Source organism: Portunus trituberculatus, chromosome 26 (assembly GCF_017591435.1).
Source record: "Portunus trituberculatus isolate SZX2019 chromosome 26, ASM1759143v1, whole genome shotgun sequence".
Taxonomy (NCBI): Eukaryota; Metazoa; Arthropoda; class Malacostraca; order Decapoda; family Portunidae; genus Portunus; species Portunus trituberculatus.
Window position 1 is genome coordinate 906,238 of NC_059280.1, and position 22,500 is coordinate 928,737.

The 22,500-nt window shown below is 34.7% G+C and overlaps 2 protein-coding genes across 3 annotated transcripts in view; both read left to right on the top strand.

Annotated features, from left to right (window-relative positions):
- Positions 1 to 5,190, top strand: part of LOC123509122 (deubiquitinase DESI2-like) — a 9,021-nt gene extending 3,831 nt beyond the window's left edge. Inside the window, exons 2-6 of one of the 2 annotated variants that reach the window (XM_045263268.1) lie at positions 108 to 232; positions 1,295 to 1,367; positions 1,574 to 1,667; positions 2,679 to 2,820; positions 3,045 to 5,190. In XM_045263268.1, the coding sequence (XP_045119203.1) occupies positions 108 to 232; positions 1,295 to 1,367; positions 1,574 to 1,667; positions 2,679 to 2,820; positions 3,045 to 3,431 (821 nt within the window). In that variant the 3' untranslated portion in view covers positions 3,432 to 5,190. Of the gene's footprint in view, positions 1 to 86; positions 233 to 1,294; positions 1,368 to 1,573; positions 1,668 to 2,678; positions 2,821 to 3,044 lie in introns of both variants that reach the window. The other variant, XM_045263269.1, reaches the window with a different exon arrangement.
- Positions 5,191 to 17,042: 11,852 nt separating this feature from the next.
- The window catches only part of LOC123509123 (lysoplasmalogenase-like protein TMEM86A), a 6,859-nt gene continuing 1,401 nt past the window's right edge, over positions 17,043 to 22,500 (top strand). Inside the window, exons 1-3 of the mRNA XM_045263271.1 lie at positions 17,043 to 17,141; positions 20,654 to 20,823; positions 22,177 to 22,370. Of these exons, the coding sequence (XP_045119206.1) occupies positions 17,121 to 17,141; positions 20,654 to 20,823; positions 22,177 to 22,370 (385 nt within the window). The 5' untranslated portion in view covers positions 17,043 to 17,120. The remainder of the gene's footprint in view (positions 17,142 to 20,653; positions 20,824 to 22,176; positions 22,371 to 22,500) is intronic.

Here is a 22,500-nt window from a genome sequence, read left to right on the forward strand (position 1 = left end):
GAGGGTGTGGTGGTAGTGGTGGTAGTAGTGGTGGTGGTGGTGGTGGCCCGGCCCGCCCTGGAGTGGCTTGGTGTTCATGTGTACAGGGTTTCTATGAATGTCGCAAGGGCTGGGGAGCTGCCGGCTGCCCTTCTCCAGCTGTCTGGGCCCTGCCGCGGCTGACGACGGGGAGGACATCGCAGCCTACGTCAATATGGCCCGCCAACCTGTCATCGTCAATGTATACGATATGGTGAGTGTTTTGTCGGGTGGTTGGGGTGTTTGAGCGTGTTTTACGGGGTGTTTGAATGTGTTTTTGGGGTGTTTTGGGTGTTTTTGGGGTGTTTGAGTGTTTTTACGGGGTGTTTGAGTGTGTTTAGGTGTTTTTGGGGTGTTTTGAGTGTTTGGTGTTTAGTGTTTGAGTGTTTTACAGGTGTTTGAGTGTTTTAGGTGTTTTTGGGGTGTTTTGGGGTGTTTGAGTGTGTTTTACGGGGTGTTTGAATGTGTTTACAGGGTGTTTTGGGGTGTTTGTGTGTTTTACAGGGTGTTTGAGTGTTTAGGTGTTTTGGGTGTTTGGGGTGTTTGAGTGTGTTTACAGGGTGTTTGAGTGTTTTAGTGTTTTGGGGTGTTTGGGTGTTTGAGTGTGTTTACAGGGTGTTTGAATGTGTTTACAGGGTGTTTTGGGGTGTTTGAGTGTGTTTACAGGGTGTTTCAGTGTGTTTAGGTGTTTTGGGGTGTTTGTGTGTGTTGAGCGTGTTTACAGGGTGTTTGAATGTGTTTAGGTGTTTGAGTGTGTTTGGGTGTTTGTGTTTGAGTGTTTGGGTGTTTGTTTTGTGTGTTTGGGTGTGTTTGAGTGTGTTTGGTGTGTTTGGGTGTTTGAGTGTTTTGAGTGTTTGGGTGTGTTTGAAGTGTTTTGAGTGTGTTTTGTGGGGTGTTTGAGTGTGAGTGTGTTTTTCGGGGTGATTGGTGATATTTGAGTGTGTTTGGGGTTTGTTTGGGGGTGTTTGGGTGTTTTTGGAGATGTTTGAGAGTGTAAGGTGTTTGAGTGGGTTTTGGGGAGATTTTGTGGTGTTTTGGAGTGTTTGGTGGTGTTTTGTGGTGTTTGAGTGTGTTTTTCAGGGCGTTTGGGGTGTTTATGTGTGTGTCTGTGTGTGTTTGTGGTATTTCTTTCACCCCTTCCACCCAAACTAATAATAGACCACTAAAAACATTGCAAAACAAAATAATAACGATAATCTCAAATAATTTACAAGTTTACCCTAAAAAATCACGTTTTCTCAGCACCGGCAATTTAGTCCCGTTTTCTTTGTTGCAGTACTGGATTAATGAATATACATCTTCCATTGGTCTAGGCGTGTTTCACTCAGGTGTGGAGATATATGGCACAGGTAAGTAGTAGTAGTAGTAGTAGTAGTAGTAATAGTAGTAGTAGTAGTAAATAGGTTACATTTAGTTAAGTCCATCCTTGAAATATGATAGAAAACGAAAACCAAATTATTTCAACATTTTCCTCATTTACCTTAAGATCAAACTAATACTCTCTCTCTCTCTCTCTCTCTCTCTCTCTCTCTCTCTCTCTCTCTCTCTCTCTCAGAATTTGCATATGGCGGCCATCCGTTCCCTTTCTCTGGAGTGTTTGAGATAACCCCAAGAGATGCAGAAGACCTCGGGGAGCAGTTTAAATTTAAGTACGTTTTCTTCAATATCGTAATTTTTCTTATTTATTTGTCCACACTCCTCCTACCACCCCTAACCACCCTCCTACCACCCCTAACCACCCCTCTATCACCCGTACACCCAGCTCTCCACCTCCCTAATGCAAGAGTTAACCAGTACTCTCAATCCTTCACCACTATTCTGTCCACCTCCCTGATGCAAGAGTTAACCAGTACTCTCAATCCTTCACCACTATTCTGTCCACCTCCCTGATGCAAGAGTTAACCAGTACTCTCAATCCTTCACCACTATTCTGTCCACCTCCCTGATGCAAGAGTTAACCAGTACTCTCAATCCTTCACCACTATTCTGTCCACCTCCCTGATGCAAGAGTTAACCAGTACTCTCAATCCTTCACCACTATTCTGTCCACCTCCCTGATGCAAGAGTTAACCAGTACTCTCAATCCTTCACCACTATTCTGTCCACCTCCCTGATGCAAGAGTTAACCAGTACTCTCAATCCTTCACCACTATTCTGTCCACCTCCCTGATGCAAGAGTTAACCAGTACTCTCAATCCTTCACCACTATTCTGTCCACCTCCCTGATGCAAGAGTTAACCAGTACTCTCAATCCTTCACCACTATTCTGTCCACCTCCCTGATGCAAGAGTTAACCAGTACTCTCAATCCTTCACCACTATTCTGTCCACCTCCCTGATGCAAGAGTTAACCAGTACTCTCAATCCTTCACCACTATTCTGTCCACCTCCCTGATGCAAGAGTTAACCAGTACTCTCAATCCTTCACCACTATTGAAACTCCCTGCCTGCTTCTGTGTCTCCACCTTCCTACCACTTCACTGCATTTAAGAGGGAGGTATCAACACATTTGTCCCTTCATTGTGGCTAACGCTAATACAAGAAACTGACAACTGGCATTCTTTTCACGTTTTTTGATGCCCTTGCCTAGCTTTCCCCTTCATATATAAAGGGTAATATTAGTAATGATAATGCACCCTGTCTTCAACTTCGCCCCCACAGGCAGAGCATTCATCTAGGCTACACGGACTTCACGGAGGACGATGCAAAGAGGATAGTGGCAGAGTTGGGCAAGGAGTTCCGAGGTGATAGGTACCACCTCATGACTAAAAACTGCAACCATTTCTCCTCAGCGCTGACCCAGGTGTGTGTTCGTGTGTGTGTGTGTGTGTGTGTGTGTGTGTGTGTGTGTGTGTGTGTGTGTGTGTGTGTGTGTGTGTGTGTGTGTGTGTGTGTGTGTGTCCGTGTCCCAACAATCTACACACAAACACACCACAATCTTTACACGCACACCACAGTCCACTACTACTACCACCACTACTACTACTACTACTACTACTACTACTACTACTACCACCTGTATTTCAGATCCTGGTGGGAAAGGAGATACCAACTTGGGTTAACAGGTTAGCATACGTCTCCTCTTGCGTGCCCTTCCTACAAAGATGCCTTCCTCGAGAGTGGCTGACACCTGTAGCGCTGCAGCAAAGCATAGACCACGGCTCCCCTGCCAATGACACCCCTACAGACACCCCCATAGACTCCTCCCCCGTCTCCTCCCCCGACAGTGCAAACGGGGGCAAGATTAGCTACCATCGACACACCCATAGACATAGAAAAGGAAGCCCGCAAAGATTGGTGAGGGGCGGGGCGGGGCAGTCGAATTCCGGGGGTGCTGGAGGTGCTGCGGTGAGGAAAGGAGGTGGGGGCGCCAGTTCGTCACCCCACATGTCTCATTCTAGAAATTCGCTTTAGTTATGTGTGTTTTTTTGGGTGTTTTTTGGGTGTTTTTGGTGTGTTTGTTTGTGTGTGTGTGTGTGTGTGTTCGTTTCTCAATTTTTTCATTTAATTCTGTTTTTTTCTTTCTCTTTTTCTTTCAGTTTTTGAGTGAGTGCGTTTGTGAGAAAGTGTGTTTTGTTGCTTTTGTTGTGTTTTGAGTGTTTTTTTTTTTTTAGTGCGTGTTGGTATTATTATTATTATTATTTTTTTTTTTTTTTTTTTTGAGTGTGTGGGAAAATTGAGTGTGTTTTGCTATTATATCCAGTTATTTTCATTTTTGAGTGCGTTTTTTGCGTTTTTTTTTTCTTTGAGTGCGTTCTTCAATCGAGTCGAGTGTGTGTGTGTGTTTGGAAGTTAAAATTTTGAGTGCGTTCCCAAGTCGTGTTTATTTGAGTGCGTTTGTTCAATTGTGTGTATGTGTATGTGTGTGTGTCTAAAATTTTTTGAGTGCGTTTTCCCACAAATTCCTTTACTCGAGTGAATGTTTGAGTGTGTTTGAGTGCGTTCCTTGTTTTTTGAGTGCGGAAGTTGCTAAGCTTAATTTTTGAGTGCGTTCGAGAAAAAATGCTTGCGAATTAGTGAAAGTTTGTTGTTGTTTTTTTATTTTTTTATTTTTTTTTTTGCGTGCGTGTGCGTGCGTGCGTGCGAATAACACAGTGCCATAAACGCAGTGCTATAAATATGAAACAAAAACTTAACAAAAAAAAATAATAAAAACAGTAGTAGTTATATAAATAGTACAAATACTACTACTACTACTACTACTACTACTACTACTACTACTGTTGCTGCTGCTGCTACTAACTACAAGAGAGAGTGAGTGAGGTAGTCTTCCTTTTCACAAATTAAGTTCATGAGCGAAAGTTTTTTTGGGGAAATTTTTGATAAAGTGGCGAGCGATGCTAAAAATAAAAAAGTTTAAATAGTGAATGAATTAATGTGAAAAATGTGACGAATTGGAGAAAAAATGTGTTTGAAATTAATTAAGAAATATGAGGAAGATGAATTGGATTTGTAGACATAGAGAAATATGAACGAATGATTTGGAAAGAAATATGTTTGAAATTAATTAAGAAGTGGAAATTGAGAAATATAGAGAAATATGAACAATTAAGTTGAAATTAATAGAAAATGGAAATTGGAAAATGAAAAAAAAGGTGAATATGAAGAAATAGATGAAAAAAAAAAATTAAGACTTATTAGAAAAATGTTGATTATAGGTTTTGAAAATTAATGAAACTAGAAATTAAAAAAACTCACTATTTGAACAGAAAACGAGAAAAAAGGTAAATAAATGAAGGTAAACTTGAAAAACGGAAGAAAATTCAATAAACTTAAATATGAATAGAAAATAAATGTTTTGATAATTGTGGAAGAAGAAAAAATGACCCTTATTTGAAATTGAACCAAAATAAAGTTATAAATAGATTAAAAAATATATTAAGACTTATTAAAAAAAAAAAAAGGTCAATTATATGTTTTGAAAATGATTGAAATAAAAAAAAAAAAAACTGAGAATTTGAACAGAAAACGGGAAAAGGTAAATAACTATTGAGAAAAATGCAAGAAATTTTTGAATAAACTGAAATGTAGAGAGAAAAATGAGGTTAATAATTCTGATTGACGTAATTTAGAAGGAAAATTTTCGCTCAAACATTTAAAGCAAAATAAAAGAAAAAATTGAAACTGAAAAGGAAAAAAAAAAAATGTTGAAAATAAGAATGAAAGGACAACAGAAAATGGAAGAATAATTTTTTTTTTGATATGAAAGAAAACGGAGGAAATTTTTATGGTTAACTGTTAGAAATTTAAAATGGAAAATGATAATGTGAAAAAAAATAAATGAAAATAAAATCAAAGATAGAAAACGTTGAAAATTTTAGGATAAACTTAAAATTTCAAAATAAAACTCATAATAATAATGTCAAAATTGAAATAAAGAAATGAAAAAAGGAAATGAATGTGATGAAAATGAAAAGTGTGGAATAATTTAGAAATAGAAAAGAATGGAAGGAAAGAATGAAATGAAGAAAATTGATAGAAAAGAAAAATAAAAGAAAATGACTAACTTTTTATACACGTAGAAAAGAAAATAAAGACAATTTAGATCAATTTCAAAAAAAAAATATTTTGTAAAACGAACGAAAAGCAAAAAAAAAAAAAAATAAAAAAAACTACAAAAACAACAATAACATCAATTTAAACTTAGAAATAGAAAAAAAGAAATATTTTAAACTGGAAAAGATTAAAATCACACAAAAAACACAAACATTAAATAAAAAAAAACACACAAAATGGAAATAAAGAAACAATTTTTTTTTCTCATCTTGTAAAGTTTGTATAGAATTTTGTTATATGATGGAAAATACAGCAAAAAATAATAATAATAATAGAAAAATTAAATAAAAAAAAAACGAAATAGCCATAATAAATAATAATAATAATAATAATAATAATAATAGGAAAAGGTTTTGTGAAAGAAATATATCAATTAAAAATGCATGTGTGTGTATGAGAGAGAGAGAGAGAGAGAGAGAGAGAGAGAGAGAGAGCCACTCACAAAATGGCTGACCTTGTGTATAAACTTGTAAAAAAACGTGAAAAAATTATATACATTTAAAAACTTTTCCAAACGTCCATTTTTAAATATAAGCAAACACACACACACACACACACACACACACACACACACACACACACACACACACACGTACATAAACTGTATATAATATTATCTGTTTCTTCCGAGTGTGTGTGTGTGTGTGTGTGTGTGTGTGTGTGTGTGTGTGTGTGTGTGTGTGTAAATGTATATCCCTGTCTTTCGTTCTATAGACGGTGATGATGCGTGTGTGTGTGTGTGTGTGTGTGTGTGTGTGTGTGTGTGTGTGTGTGTGTGTGTGTGTGTGTGTGTGTGTTATATAATGCTTAAGTTCTTCCTCCTCCTCTTATCTCAATTCTTCTTTTTCTTAGATTCTTTGTCATTATTATCTCCTCCTCCTCCTCCTCCTCCTCCTCCTCCTCCTCCTCCTCCTCCTCCTCCTCCTCCTCCTCCTCCTCCTCCTCCTCCACAAAGGTTCAACAAACATGTGCCAAACAGCAGCAGTCACCTCATGTGTGTGTGTGTGTGCGTGTGCGTGTGTGTGCTTGCTCTCTGTACGCACACATAAACCCTTCCAAACACACACACACGCACACACGCACACGCACATGCACATATAATTCACCTACATAGTATTTGTAATTGTCAGGGACTGTGTGTGTGTGTGTGTGTGTGTGTGTGTGTGTGTGTGTGTGTGTGTGTGAGTGTGTACAATGTAAGATCTTATGTAGGTAACTTGTAGGAGAGGAAAAACAAAAGATTATATATATATAATTATGTATAGATGCATATAACATATATTTTGTCCCGAGAGAGAGAGAGAGAGAGAGAGAGAGAGAGAGAGAGAGCAATTACAAACAAATAATAATAATGATAATAATAATAATAGAAATAATAATAATAATGGCAATTGTAATTCTTCTTTTATATATTTATTTTGTTTTTCCTAATCAATATTAAAAACATTAAAATAAATATATAATAATGGTAATAAATGTAGAAATTATTATTATTATTATTATTATTGTTATTATTATTATTAGTGAGTGTGTTCGTTTGTGTGTTTTTTTCTATATTTTAAGGCAGTTAGGTTTAGTTATTTGTAATCACTAGTTTTATTGTTATTATTATTATTATTATTATTATTATTATTATTATTATTATTAGTTACCGATATTGAGTATTTTTAGTTCTTTTTTTTATGTATATATTTTTGCATTATTATTATTACTATTACTACTATTATTACTATTACTATTATTATTATTATTATTATTATTGTATCTGTGTATCACTTTTTTCTTAGTTTAATATAGTTTTTTAAGTTTTATATTGCTACTACTACTACTACTACTACTACTACTACTACTACTACTACTACTACTACTTCTATCTTCCTTATGATATAGTCCTACTTATATTAGTTAAGATTTTTGTTTTTCCATCTCTCCTCTTTCTATTTTTTATTATTGTCATTATTTCAATAAAAAAAATTAAGCTTATAATTTTTTTTTTAGTTTTCCTTGATTTTTTTCTTCGTTTATTATTATTATTATTATTATTATTATTATTATTATTATTATTATTTTCATTTTCTATTTTTTTGGATTTGAAATAAAAAAAACTTCAAATTTAATTAATGTGTGTGTGTGTGTGTGTGTGTGTGTGTGTGTGTGTGTGTGTGTGTGTGTGTGTGTGGTGTAATTGGCTGGAAAAATAGTTACTTAATATTCTCCACAAACAAACAAACAAACAAACAAACAAAACCTAGCCTAACCTATCCTAACCAACAAACTAACAAACAAACAAGTACTTCAGTCTTCCCTCAAAACTCAAGTCATTTCTCCGTTTTCTTTCATTTTACTAATTCCCGTTTTCTTTGTTCAAATTTTAAGGCTTTTTATTTCGTGTTTTTTTTTTTTTTTTTTTCATTTTTTTGTAAGTCAATTTCCGTTTTTTTTCGTTCAAACCCCATTTTCTTTATTTGGATTTTGTCATTCTCGTTTTTCATTTGTTTGTTTATCTATTTTTTTCCATTATTCCATTTTCTTCTTAAAACTCTTAGTAATTTTCCATTTTCTTCATTAAGATTCAAACTAAACCCATTTTCTTTTAGTCATATTTTGTCAATCTTGTTTTTTTTTCGGTAAATTTAAATAAACTTCATTTTTTTTTTTCATTCATATTTAAAAGTTCTAAAGCTTTTATTTCGTTTTCTTTTTATAAGTTTCAATTTTTTTTATAAGTCAATTTCCGTTTTCTTCGTTCATTTTTTTTCACAATCCCATTTTTTTATTTACATTCTGTCAGTCGTGTTTTTTTCATTTGTTTGTTTGTTTTTATTTATTTATTTCATTTTATTTATTTATTTATTTTTTTTTTTTTGCAACTATGAAGTCAATTTCCATTTTCTTCGTTCAAATTCAAACTAACCACATTTTTTTTTTTTTTCATATTTTGTCTTTTTTTTCATTCAAATTTAAAAGTCGTTAATTTTTCTCATTTTCAATTCATACTCATCCATTTTCTTCGTGTAAATTGATTCAAAGTCTCAGTTTTTTATTAGTTTTTTTTTCACTAAATTTAAATAAACTTTCTTTTTTTTCATTCAAATTTAAAAGTCGTTAATTTTTCTCATTTTCAATTCAAACAAATCCATTTTCTTTATTTAATTCAAAGTCTCGTTTCTTATAAGTTTTTTTTTCACGAAATTTAAATATTTTTGTTTTATTCAAATTTAAAAGGCATTATTTTTTTCTCGTTTTCAATTCAAACAAATCCATTTTCTTTATCTAATTCAAAGTCTCGTTTCTTATAAGTTTTTTTTTCACGAAATTTAAATAAACTTTTTTTTATTCAAATTTAAAAGGCATTATTTTTTTTCTCGTTTTCTATTCAAACAAATCCATTTTTTTTTTTTTCATGTAAATTGATTCAAAGTCTCTTTCACTAAATTTGAATAAACTTTTTTTTTCATTCAAACTTGTTATTTTTTTTTTTTTTTTTTTTTTTTTTTTTTTTTTTTTTTTTATTTTTCAGTTTCAATTCAAACAATATATTTTCTTTATGTAGATTCAATCAAAGTCTCGTTTTTTTTTATTATTTTTTTTCACTAAATTTAAATAAACTTTCTTTTTTCACTCAAATTTAAAAGTCCTAATTTTTTTTTTTTTTTTTTTTTTAGTTTCAATTCAAAGTAATCCATTTTCTTCATGCTAATTCAATCAAAGTCTCGTTTTCTTTTAGTGTTTCGTTGAACTGAAATAAGTTTACATTTTTTCCTGCATTCAAATAAAAAAGAATCCTTATTTATTATTTTTTTCCATTTAAATTTGAACTAAGCCATTTTTTCTTATAATTTAATTCAAAATCTCGTTTTTTTTTTTTTTTTTTCACTAAATTTAAATAAGTTTACATTTTTTCCTTCGTTCAAATAAAAAGCCATTATTTTTTCCATTTAAATTTGAACTAACCCATTTTTTTTCTTATAAATTCATTCATAATTTTGTTTTTCTTTATTTTATTTTCACTAAATTGAAATAAGTTTACATTTTTTCCTGCATTCAAATAAAAAGAATCCTTATTTTTTTTTCCATTTAAATTTGAACTAACATATTTTTTCTTATAAATTCATTCATAATCTCGTTTTTTTAACTAAATTTAAATAAGCTTTCATTTTTCCTTCGTTCAAATAAAAAGTCATTATTTTTTCCCATTTAAATTTGAACTAACACATTTTTTTCTTATAAATTCATTCATAATTTGTTTTTTCTTCATTTTTTTTCACAAGATTTAAATATGCTTTTATTTTTTCTTCGTTCAAATAAAAAGTCATTATTTTTTTCCATTTAAATTTGAACTAAGCCATTTTTTCTTATAAATTCATTCAAATTCTCGTTTTTTTTATTTTATTTTTTCACAAAATTTAAATAAGCTTTCATTTTTCCTTCGTTCAAATAAAAAGTCCTTATATTTCCATTTAAATTTGAACTAAGCCATTTTTTCTTATAAATTAATTCAAAATCTCGTTTTTTATTTATTTTTTCACTAAATTTAAATAACTTCATTTTTTATCATTCAGATTGAGAAATCGTTAATTTTTCTGAGTGTTAATTCAAACCAATCCATTTTCTTCATGTAAGTTAATTCAGTTTCATTTTTTATTATTTTTTGCTAAATTTCAATAATCTTTCTTTTTTTGTCATTTATTTTGAAGTGTCCTTAATTTTTTTCCTCCGTTTAAATCCAAACTAACTTTTTTTCCATATAAATTCGTTCAAATTACCGATTTTCATTTTTTTTTCGTTAGATTTAAGTAAACTTTTAATTTTTTTTTTCAAATATTTAAAAAAAAAAGTCCCAAATTTTTTTCTCAATTAAAATTCAAACAAATCAATTTTCTTCATATAAATTCGTTCAAAGTCTCATTTTCTTGTTTTTTTTTTTTCGTTCAAATAAAAAGAAAACGTAATATTTTTTCTTTAAATTGAAAAAAAACCCCATTTTCTCTTATAGATTCATTCAAATTTTCGTTTCCATTAGTTTTTTTTAATTTTTTTCGTTAAATCTAAGTGACTTTCATTTCTTTTCATTCAAACTTAAGACAGTCCTAAATTTTTCGCCATTTAAATTCAAAGTAACCCATTTTCTTCACAAATTCATGAAAAGTTACGTTTTCTTTGCTTTTCCCTTCAAATTTACAAGATCATTTTTTTTATTCATATTAAAAAAAAAGACGTTATTTTCTCCATCTAAATTCAAACTAACCCATTTTCTATATTCAAATTCATTAAAATGTCACGTTTTCTTTAGTCTTCCCTTCAAATATAAACTAATCAATTTTTCTTCCATTTTCTATATTCAAATTCAGTAAAAAGTCACGTTTTCTTTAGTTTTCCTTTCAAATTTCTAACCAGCCAATGACATCGCAGGCGCCACACACCAGCCAATCACAGCGAGCCATTCAAAAACCAGGAAAACACAGCCAGCCAATCAGAACACGAGTTGTTATTCTCTCCGCCAATCAAAGCGCGAGTTGCTATTTCGATTGTTATTCTCTTGTATTTTGCTATGAATTTTTAGCCAATCAGAGCCAGAGTTGGTATTTTAGTTGCCATTTTACTATTTTTGCACCGAATTCTTAGCCAATCAGAGCCCAAGTTGCTAGTTCAGTTGCTATTTTGGGCTTTATTCTCTTTTTTTGCTATGAATTTTTAGCCAATCAGAGCCAGAGTTGATATTTTAGTTGCCATTTTACTATTTTTGCACAGAATTCTTAGCCAATCAGAGCCCGAGTTGCTATTCTCTTATTTTTTCACCAGGCATGAACGTATTTAACTTATTTTCGGCAATTTTAATCTAATGTGTTAAGTAATTTTAGCTTATTTTCAACTTATTTCGCTCAATTTCGACTGTTTCTGGTATTTTTTTTATTTTCAGTATTTTTATAAAGTATTTACCTTATTTGTTTGAAAAAATCACTTTAATTTGAACGAAACGCATCAAATTTAAAGGAAATTTCGCTCAATCTTGAACGAAACGCATCAAATTAAACGAATTTTCACTCAATCTTGAACGAAACGCATCAAATTAAACGAAATTCAGTTAATCTTGAACGAAACGCATCAAATTAAACGAATTTCGCTCAATCTTGAACGAAACGCATCAAAATAAAAAAATTCACTTAATCTTGAACGAAACGCATCAAATTAATGAAAATTCACTTAATCTTGAACGAAACGCATCAAATTAACGAAAATTTACTCAAACTTGAACGAAACGCATCAAATTAAACGAAATTCACTCAATCTTGAACGAAACGCATCAAATTAAACGAAATTTCACTCAATCTTGAACGAAACGCATCAAATTAACGAAATTTCACTCAAACTTGAACGAAACGCATCAAAATAAAAAAAATTCACTCCAACTTGAACGAAACGCAGAGGAAATACAAAAAAAAAATCGCTTAAAATGAAAAAAAATAAATAAATAAAAAAGAAAAAGAAAATATGAAATGAAAAAAAAATTCTGTTTAATTAGAAAAAAAATAAATGAAAAAAAAAAAAACGAAAATAAATAAAATAAATGAAATAAATCACGAAATATTTGTTAACATTTTCTCTCTTCCGTTTTCTGTTGAGTGTTTGTTTGTTTGTTGGAGTCACCCATGGAAATATCCCGTTTTTTATAACATACCCACCCTGTACCCCCTCCCCAGCCCCCATAGGCCCCCATGACACCCCCCCTAGGCCTAATTGTTTACGTAGGCCTCCTCATTAACTGTGCAAGGGAGTTTTTATAATATATGAACATTATATTAAAGATTGTTTCAAAATATTAATGCCTTTTATTGTTGTTGTTGTTGTTCTCTCTCTCTCTCTCTCTCTCTCTCTCTCTCTCTCTCTCTCTCTCTCTCTCTCTCTCTCTCTCTCTCTCTCTCTTAATGGTGTTTTTAAGGATGTTTTATAAATATTGAGTTTTTTATGGCTGTAGAGGAGTGGGTTTAGGAATTTGGGGCTCCTAGGCAAAGACAGGACTGAAGGAGGGCACAGTTTTCATGACACGTCCATAGGTAGGCCCGAGACACCCCAAACAACTAAAATCACACAAAAACACTCTCAAACACCAAAACACACAAAAATCACTCCCAAACACCACAAAACACACAAAAACACTCTCAAACACCACAAAACACACAAAAATCACTCCCAAACACCACAAAACACACAAAAACACTCTCAAACACCACAAAACACTCTCAAACACCATATAACACACAAAAATCACTCTCAAACACCACAAAACACACAAAAACACTCCCAAACACCACAAAACACACCAAAATCACCCCAAAACACTCTCAAACACCACAAAACACAGCAAAATCCTCAAAAACACACCAAAAACACACAAAGACACTCTCAAACACCACAAAACACAGCAAAATTCTTAAATACCTCCAAAACACACCAAAATCACCCCAAAACACTCTCAAACACCACAAAACACAGCAAAATCCTCAAAAACACACCAAAAACACACAAAGACACTCTAAACACCACAAACACACAAAACACTCCCAAACACCTCAAACACACCAAAATCCTTTAAACACTCTTAAACACCACAAACACAGCAAAATCCTCAAAACACACCAAAACACACAATAATACTCTCAAACACCACAAAACACACAAAATCACTCTCAAACACCACAAACACACCAAAATCACCCCAAAACACTCCCAAACACCACACAACACAGCAAAATCCTCAAAACACACCAAAACACACAAAGACACTCTAAAACACCACAAACACACAATCACTCTCAAACACCACAAACACACCAAAATCACCCCAAACACTCCCAAACACCACAAAACACACCAAAACACAAAACACTCTAAACACACAAAACACTCTCAAACACCACAAAACACACCAAAATCACCCCAAAGCATTCCCAAACACCACAAAACACAGCAAAACTCTCTAAACACAAAACACTCAAACACACCAAAATCACCCCAAACACCTCAAACACCACAAAACACACCAAAATCCTCAAAACACACCAAAACACACAAAAACACACCAAAATCACTTTAAACTAAAACACCACAAAACACACAAACAAAATCACTTTAAACACTCTCAAACACCACAAAACACACAAAACACTCTCAAACACCACAAAACACACAAAAACACTCCCAAACACACTCAAACACCACAAAACACACCAAAATCCTCAAAACACACCCAAAACACACAAAAACACTCTAGAACACCACAAAACACACCAAAATCACCCCAAAACACTCCCAAACACCATATAACACACCAAAATCCTCAAAACACACCAAAAACACACAAAAACACAAAAACACCACAAAACACACCAAAACACCCCAAACACCCTAAAAACACCCAAAACACACAAAAACACTCTAAAACACCACAAAACACACCAAAACACACCAAAAACACCCAAATACCACAAACACACCAAAACACCCAAAACTCCCAAACACCACACACACACACACACAAACACCCAAAACACACACAACACCCAAAACACAAACACACACCAAAACACCTTTAACACTCTAAACACACAAAACACACATAAACACACAAAACACCACAAACACACCAAAACACACCAAACACACCAACACACACAAAACACACACAAACACCCCAAACACACCTAAAACATCCAAACACACAAAACACTCCCAAACACCACAAAACACACCAAAACACCCCAAACACCCTAAAAACATCCAAAACACACAAAACACTCCCAAACACCACAAAACACACCAAAATCCCAAACACAAACACACCAAACACAAACACAAACAACACACACAAAACACATCTAAACACTCCACAAAACACCAAACACCAAAACACACCAAAATCACCAAAACACAAAACACCCAAAACACACCAAAACACAAAAACACTCAAACACACCAAAACACACCAAAACACCCAAACACCTCAAAACACAGCAAAATCCTCAAAAACACACCCAAAACACACAAAAACACTCCCAAACACCACAAAACACACCAAAACACCCTAAAAACACACCAAAACACCCCAAAACACCTCAGATTTCTTTTCACTCCTCCTCCTCCTCCTCCTCCTCCTCCTTCACTAGTATTTCACTCAAAAACTCAAATAATGCGTGGAAATAATGAAACCTCTATTAATCACATGCATAGGAGGAGTTCCATAGGGGCTCTAGAAACACAGGGGCCATTGCCAATTGTATAGTGGTGTTAAGGTCAGAGTGCAGGTAGGGCTTCCTCACTTCCTCACTGGCGGGGAGGCTTTGAGATAGGTACCTCCCTTAAAAGTATCCCCATCTAAAATAGCTAATGGTAAGTTCGCCTTTGAGTAGAAGTTGTTGTTTTTAAGGGTGTTTTTTTTAAATGTTGGGTGTTTTAAGATTGTTTTTTTTTCAATGTTTAGAGTTTTGAGGGTGTTTTTTTGAAATGTTGGGTGTTTTAAGAGTGTTTTTTTTCAATGTTTAGAGTTTTGAGGGTGTTTTGTTTGTATATTGGGTGTTTTAAGAGTGTTTTTTCAATGTTTAGAGTTTTGAGGGTGTTTTTTTGAAATATTGGGTGTTTTAAGAGTGTTTTTTACAATGTTTAGAGTTTTGAGGGTGTTTTTTTTTTTAAATATTGGGTGTTTTAAGAGTGTTTTTTCAATGTTTAGAGTTTTGAGGGTGTTTTTTTGAAATGTTGGGTGTTTTAAGAGTGTTTTTCAATGTTTAGAGTTTTGAGGGTGTTTTGTTTGAATATTGGGTGTTTTAAGAGTGTTTTTTTTTTTTTTTCAATGTTTAGAGTTTTGAGGGTGTTTTTTTGAAATGTTGGGTGTTTTAAGAGTTTTTTCAATGTTTAGAGTTTTGAGGGTGTTTTTTTGAATATTGGGTGTTTAAGTGTTTTTTTCAATGTTTAGAGTTTTGAGGGTGTTTTTTTGAAATGTTGGGTGTTTTAAGAGTGTTTTTTTTTTCAATGTTTAGAGTTTTGAGGGTGTTTTTTTGAAATATTGGGTGTTTTAAGATTGTTTTTTTTTCAATGTTTAGAGTTTTGAGGGTGTTTTTTTGAAATGTTGGGTGTTTTAAGAGTGTTTTTTACAATGTTTAGAGTTTTGAGGTGTTTTGAAATATTGGGTGTTTTAAGAGTGTTTTACAATGTTTAGAGTTTTGAGGTGTTTTCTTTATATATGGGTGTTTTAAGTGTTTTACAATGTTTAGAGTTTTGAGGTGTTTTTGAAATATTGGGTGTTTTAAGTGTTTTTACAATGTTTAGAGTTTTGAGGGTGTTTTTTTTTTTAAATATTGGGTGTTTTAAGAGTGTTTTTTTTACAATGTTTAGAGTTTTGAGGGTGTTTTTTTGAAATATTGGGTGTTTTAAGAGTGTTTTTACAATGTTTAGAGTTTTGAGGGTGTTTTATTTATATATTGGGTGTTTTAAGAGTGGTTTTTTTACAATGTTTAGAGTTTTGAGGGTGTTTTTTTGAAATATTGGGTGTTTTAAGTGTGTTTTTACAATATTAAGAATTTTTAAAGGTGTTTTTCAATATCATAGTTTTCAAAGTTCTTTTTCCATAACGTAGTGGAAGTTATGATTCCGTGTGTGTGTGTGTGTGTGTGTGTGTGTGTGTGTGTGTGTGTCCCTTCAGTCACGTGTTCTTCTGCCTAAACATGTCCTGAACGTGTTGTCCTTAGCATTTTAATGAGCGTGGTTGCCTATTGGTGAATTTGCTGTGAATCATTAACTGTGTGTGTGTGTGTGTGTGTGTGTGTGTGTGTGTGTGTGTGGAGGAGGAGGAGAGAGAGAGAGAGAGAGAGAGAGAGAGAGAGAGAGAGATGTGCTTTATCTCTCTTTCTCTCTCTCTCTCTCTCTCTCTCTCTCTCTCTCTTTATCTTTTTCCAAGTACATCCTGATAACACTACCACCACTACTACTACTACTACTACTACTACTACTACTACTACTACTACTACTACTACTACTAGCACCACCACCACCACCACCACTACTACTGCTACTACCACCACCACTACCACTATTTATGTTGTATATGTGGTAATTTTTAAGTATTTTTCCCCTGCAGTTTCAAAATAGAACCAAAATATTAGCATTTATTCACCGTAACTGCGTCGTAAGCTTAAATAATACGAAAAAAAAAAATCACCCTTATTTACTAATTTACCGCTGAAAAAATAAAAAACAGCATTTTTCATAACGTATTTCACAACCCCCATACATTCCCCATACACCTAAACCTTTCTATACAACGTAAACAAATCATGTAAACAAAACACAAATCTTCGCCACGTGATTGGCTACTCAATACGACGTAGGAAGTGACGTCATAACCCACTAGCCAATCAGAACCCAGGGATTTGATGACGTCACAACCCAGCCTCCCTTAGCCCGCGAATCATTGAGGCGCCAGTTACCAGCGAGACGTGAGAGGGAGAGGATCGTTGCCCTTTGTCTCGTGTGTCTTATGTGATTCATTTGTTTACAATGGCGACCCCCAAGCAGGTGGTAAGTGTGGGGGGCAGGTGTGTAGTGGGGGTGGGGGACGTGTGGAAGGGGTGTTTAAGGGCGTTTTTTGTGTGTGTTCTGCTCATATCAGCTGTTCCTTTCCCCTCTCTCTCTCTCTCTCTCTCTCTCTCTCTCTCTCTCTCTCTCTCTCTCTCTCATAGTGTTGCCAGAGCACGAGAGAGAGAGAGAGAAAGATACAGTTCATTTCTTTCTCACGCACTCTCTCTCTCTCTCTCTCTCTCTCTCTCTCTCTCTCTCTCTCTCTCTCTCTCTCTCTTATTATTATTATTATTATTATTATTATTATTATTACTACTACTACTACTACTACTACTACTACTACTTTTTCCTTTCCTTTTCTTTCTTCTCCTCCTCCTCCTCCTCCTCCTCCTCCTCCTCCTCCTCCTCCTCCTCCTCCTCCTCTTCCTCTTCCTCTTCTTTTCAGTTTGTTTATGTCTGCCCTCTCTCTCTCTCTCTCTCTCTCTCTCTCTCTCTCTCTCTCTCTCTCTCTCTCTCTCTCTCTCTGTCACCAAACTTATATCCGGTGAGAGAGAGAGAGAGAGAGAGAGAGAGAGAGAGAGAGAGAGAGAATTTCTTCAAATTTAGCAAGCATTCCACAAGTGAGCCAAGAGAGAGAGAGAGAGAGAGAGAGAGAGAGAGAGAGACGAACGTGATTATTATTCCCATCGGGGTATCAAAGGTGCCTCTCTCTCTCTCTCTCTCTCTCTCTCTCTCTCTCTCTCTCTCTCTCTCTCTTTCAGTAGTATAAGTAGTCGTAGTAGTGGTTATAGTGGTGGTGATAATAGTAATAGTAGTAGCAGTAGTAGTAGTAGTAGTAGTAGTAGTAGTAGTGGTGGTGGTGGTAGTAGTAGTAGTAGTAGTAGTAGTAGTAGTCCATTATTACTATCTAACTTGTAAACAGCAATATTAGGTCAAGTGGGTCCCTCTCTCTCTCTCTCTCTCTCTCTCTCTCTCTCTCTCTCTCTCTCTCTCTCTCTCTCTCTCTAATATTGCGCACATAAGCAACTGCTAGATTCTAAGCGAAGGTCATATTATTCTCTCTCTCTCTCTCTCTCTCTCTCTCTCTCTCTCTCTCTCTCTCTCTCTCTCTCTCTCTCTCTCTCTGTGTGTGTGTGTCAGTTGAGTTCCTGTGTACTAATATCTCTCTCTCTCTCTCTCTCTCTCTCTCTCTCTCTCTCTCTCTCTCTCAATATATTCTTTTTCTTCATAGTAGTAGTAGTAGTAGTAGTAATAGTAATAGTAGTAGTAATAGTAGCAGTAGTAGTAGTAGTAGTAGTAGTAGTAGTAGTAGTAATCTTATCTTTGAAGAATTTAAAGATAATTCTGTTTTTACTTTCTCTTTCATAATATTGATGAGAGAGAGAGAGAGAGAGAGAGAGAGAGAGAGAGAGAGAGAGAGAAGAGAGCAAGTGTTTAATGACTTCGTGTTTTAGTTCCGTGTCACGCTCTCTCTCTCTCTCTCTCTCTCTCTCTCTCTCTCTCTCTCTCTCTCTCTCTCTCTCTCTCTCTTCTTTCTTTCTTCCTTTCTTTTTCTTCCTTTCTTTCTTTCTTTCTTCCTTTCTTTCTTCCTTTCTTTCTTTCTTTCTTCCTTTCTTTCTTTCTTTCTTTCTTTCTTTCTTTCTTTCTTTCTTTCTTTCTTTCTTTCTTTCTCTCTCTCTCTCTCTCTCTCTCTCTCTCTCTCTCTCTCTCTCTCTCTCTCTCTCTCTTTCAAAACATCAACAGCAACATTTTCCCTTCACATAAAATAATTAAATAAACAAACTCTTAAAAATAAAACGTTTTTCTCACCAATTCAAACGTTTTTCATCAATTTAAACGTTTTTCACTAATTTAAACGTTTTTATCACCAATTCAAACGTTTTTCTCACCATATTAACGTTTTCTTTCAAATTCAAACGTTTTTTCACTATTCAAAACGTTTTTCTCACCAATTTGAACGTTTTTCTCACCAATTTTAACGTTTTCTTACCAATCAAAAAGTTTTTTCCTATCAATTTAAACGTTTTGTCATGAATTAAAACGTTTTCCTCCAATTCAAACTTTTTTTACTATTCAAAACATTTTTCTCACCAATTTGAACGTTTTTCTCACCAATTCAAACGTTTTCTCACCAATTCAAACGTTTTTCTCACCAGTTCAATGTTTTATCACCAGTCAAAACGTTTTTTCCTACCAATTTTAACGTTTTCTTACAAATTCAAACGGTTTTTTTCACCAATTCAAACGTTTTCTCACAAATTCAACGTTTTCTCACCAATTTTAACGTTTTCTCACCAATTCAAACGTTTCTCTCAATTAAACGTTTTTCTCACCAATAAAACGTTTTTCTCACTAATAAAACGTTTTTCTCACCAATTTAAACGCTTTTCTCACCAATTTAAACGTTTTTCTCACCAATAAAACGTTTTTCTCACTTATAAAACGTTTTTCTCACCAATTTAAACGTTTTTCTCACCAATTTAAACGTTTTTCTCACCAATTTAAAAGTTTTTCTCACCAATTTAAACGTTTTTCTCACCAATAAAACGTTTTTCTCACCAATAAAACGTTTTTCTCACTAATAAAACGTTTTTCACAAATTCAAACGTTTTTCTCAACAATTAAACGTTTTTCTTACCAATAAAACGTTTTTCTCACCAGTTCAACGTTTTATCACCAATCTAAACGTTTTTCTCACCAATTCAAACGTTTTCCTCACCTATTTAAACGTTTTCTCAACAATTTTAAAACGTTTTTCAAGTTAAACGTTATTTATCTCACCAATTTAAACGTTTTTCTTACCAATAAAACGTTTTTCTCACCAATAAAACGTTTATTTCCATATTTCCACATTTATTTCCATATTTCTATTTCCCTCTTCATTTCCCCCATTTCCTGGTCTCCATTTCCATATTTCCATTTTTATTTCCATTTCCATCTGTTTATTTCCATCTCTGCATTTCCATATTTCCATTTCCCAGCGTTAATTTCCCCCAGTTCTGTGTATTTCCATATTTCCATTTCTATTTCCATTTGTATTTCCATCTATTCACCCCTCCCATTTCCATCTCCCATCTCCCATTTCCATATTTCCATTTCCCAGCGTTAATTTCCATCTCCCATCTATCCATTTCCATATTTCCATTTCCCAGAGTTAATTTCCATCTCTCATCTCCTATTTCCATATTCATTTCCCAGAGTTAATTTCCCTCCATTCCATCTCTGCATTTCCATATTTCCATTTCCCAGAGTTGATTTCCATCCATTTCCATCTCTGCATTTCCATATTTCCACTTCCCAGCGTTAATTTCCATCTCTCATCTCCTATTTCCATATTTCCACATCTATTTCCATATTTCCATTTCCCAGCGTTAAATCCCCCAGTTCTGTGTATTTCCATATTTCCATATCTATTTCCATTCGTATTTCCATCTATTCACCCGTCCCATTTCCCTCTCCCATTTCCATATTTCCATTTCCCAGCGCTAATTTCCCTCCATTGTGTCTTTCAGTTGAAGAGCGTGGGACCGAAGCTTATGCCGTTCTTTAAGACTGTGGCTATTTATTTCGTGCTGTTCATTCCGTCTGATCAGCCTTCCCTGCTAGCGATGGTGATTAAATGCCTTCCTGTCGTGTCCCTCATCGCCTTCGTCCTCCTACACGGCATGAGTCTTGGGGAGGAGTAAGTACTGAGGCTCTAGGGGCGTGTAGGGTAGTTCCTGACGCTGTGGTAGTTCTTGTAGTCGTAGTAATAGTGGTAGTTTGAAAGATTTAAGATTTATTGTGTTTTTGGGGGTTGGTGTGTGTTTTTGGTGTTTTTGTGGTGTGTTTCGGGTGTTGCGTGTGGTGTTTTGGTGTTATTGTGTGTGGGAAGGGTTGTTTTTGATTTGTGGTGGTTGTGGTAGTTGTAGTTGTGGTAGTTTGGGTAGTATTTGTAGTTATAGTAGTAATAGTTTCAGTATTAGTCACTGTGATGGACTAGGTTTGGTTGGGTTTATATTTAGTGGTTTTTCTGGTTTGTTTGTGGTGTTGCGTGTGGTGTTTTGGTGTCATTGTGTGTGGGAAGGGTTGTTCTTGAGTTGTGGTGGTTGTAGTAGTTGTAGTTGAAGTAGTTGTTGTGATAATAGTAGTAGTTTGAAGGGAGATGCACTGAGAGAGGCTGGGATGAGCTGAGTTTGGTTGATGTTATATTTTGGTGTTTTTCTGGTGTGTTTGTGGTGTTGCGTGTGGTGTTTGGGTGTCAGTGTGCGTGGGAAAGACTGTTCTTGAAGCTGCAGTAGTTGTAGTAGCTGTAGTTATAGTAATAGTAGTTATAGTAGCAGTAGTAATTGTAGTAGTAGTAGTAATAATAGTGAAGGGGTAATATAGTATGGTGTACCTTTAAAATTGTCGTTTTCTCTGATTAGTTAACCGTTTTCTATTTGAGACGTTGGAAATAGAGAAGAATTGAATAAACAGGAGGAATAATGAAGAGAACAATAATAAAAAGGAAATAGAAATAATAATGATAATCTCTCTCTCTCTCTCTCTCTCTCTCTCTCTCTCTCTCTCGCTATTTCCTTCATTTACATCTCTTCTTCCTCCTTCTCCTCCTCCTCTTCTTCTTCTTCTTCTTCTTCTTCTTCTTCTTCTTCTTCTTCTTCTTCTTCTTCTTCTTCTTCTTCTTCTTCTTCTTCTTCTCTCCTCCTCCTCCTCCTCTTCTTCTTCTTCTTCTTCTTCTTCTTCTTCTTCTTCTTCTTCTTCTTCTCCTCCTCGTCTCTGGCCCTCTCCCTCCCTCTTCCTTCCTCCCTTCCTCCTCCTCCTCCTCCTCCTCCTCTTCTTCTTCTTCTTCTTCTTCCCTCTTCCCTCCTCCTCTTCTCTGGCCCTCCTCCCTCTCCTCCTCTTCCTTCCTTCCTTCCCTCCTCCTCCCTCCTCCTCCTCCTCCTCCTCTTTCTCTTCTCCTCCTCCTCCTCCTCCTCCTCCCTCTCCATCCCTCCATCCCTTCCTCCTCCTCCTCCTCCTCCTCCTCCTCCTCCTCCTCCTCCTCCTCCTGCAGATACGCTTACTCCCGCCGTATCGTGCTGGGCCTGGTGTTATCAGCAGTGGGGGACGCTCTGCTGATCTGGGAGGAGCTGTTTGTACACGGGCTGACAGCGTTCCTAGGGGCGCAGATCCTATACATCTCTGCCTTTGGATTCACGCCTTTCAATGTCTATGTGGCGGCTGCTGTCTACTCTGCTATGGGGCTGGGTGAGTGTTTTGGGGGTGTTTTGAGTGTTTTGTGGGGGTTTTTGAGTGGTTTTTGAGTGTTTTGTGGGGTTTTGTGGGGTGTTTTTGAGTGTTTTGTGGGGTTTTGAGTGTTTTAGGGTGTTTTGTGTGT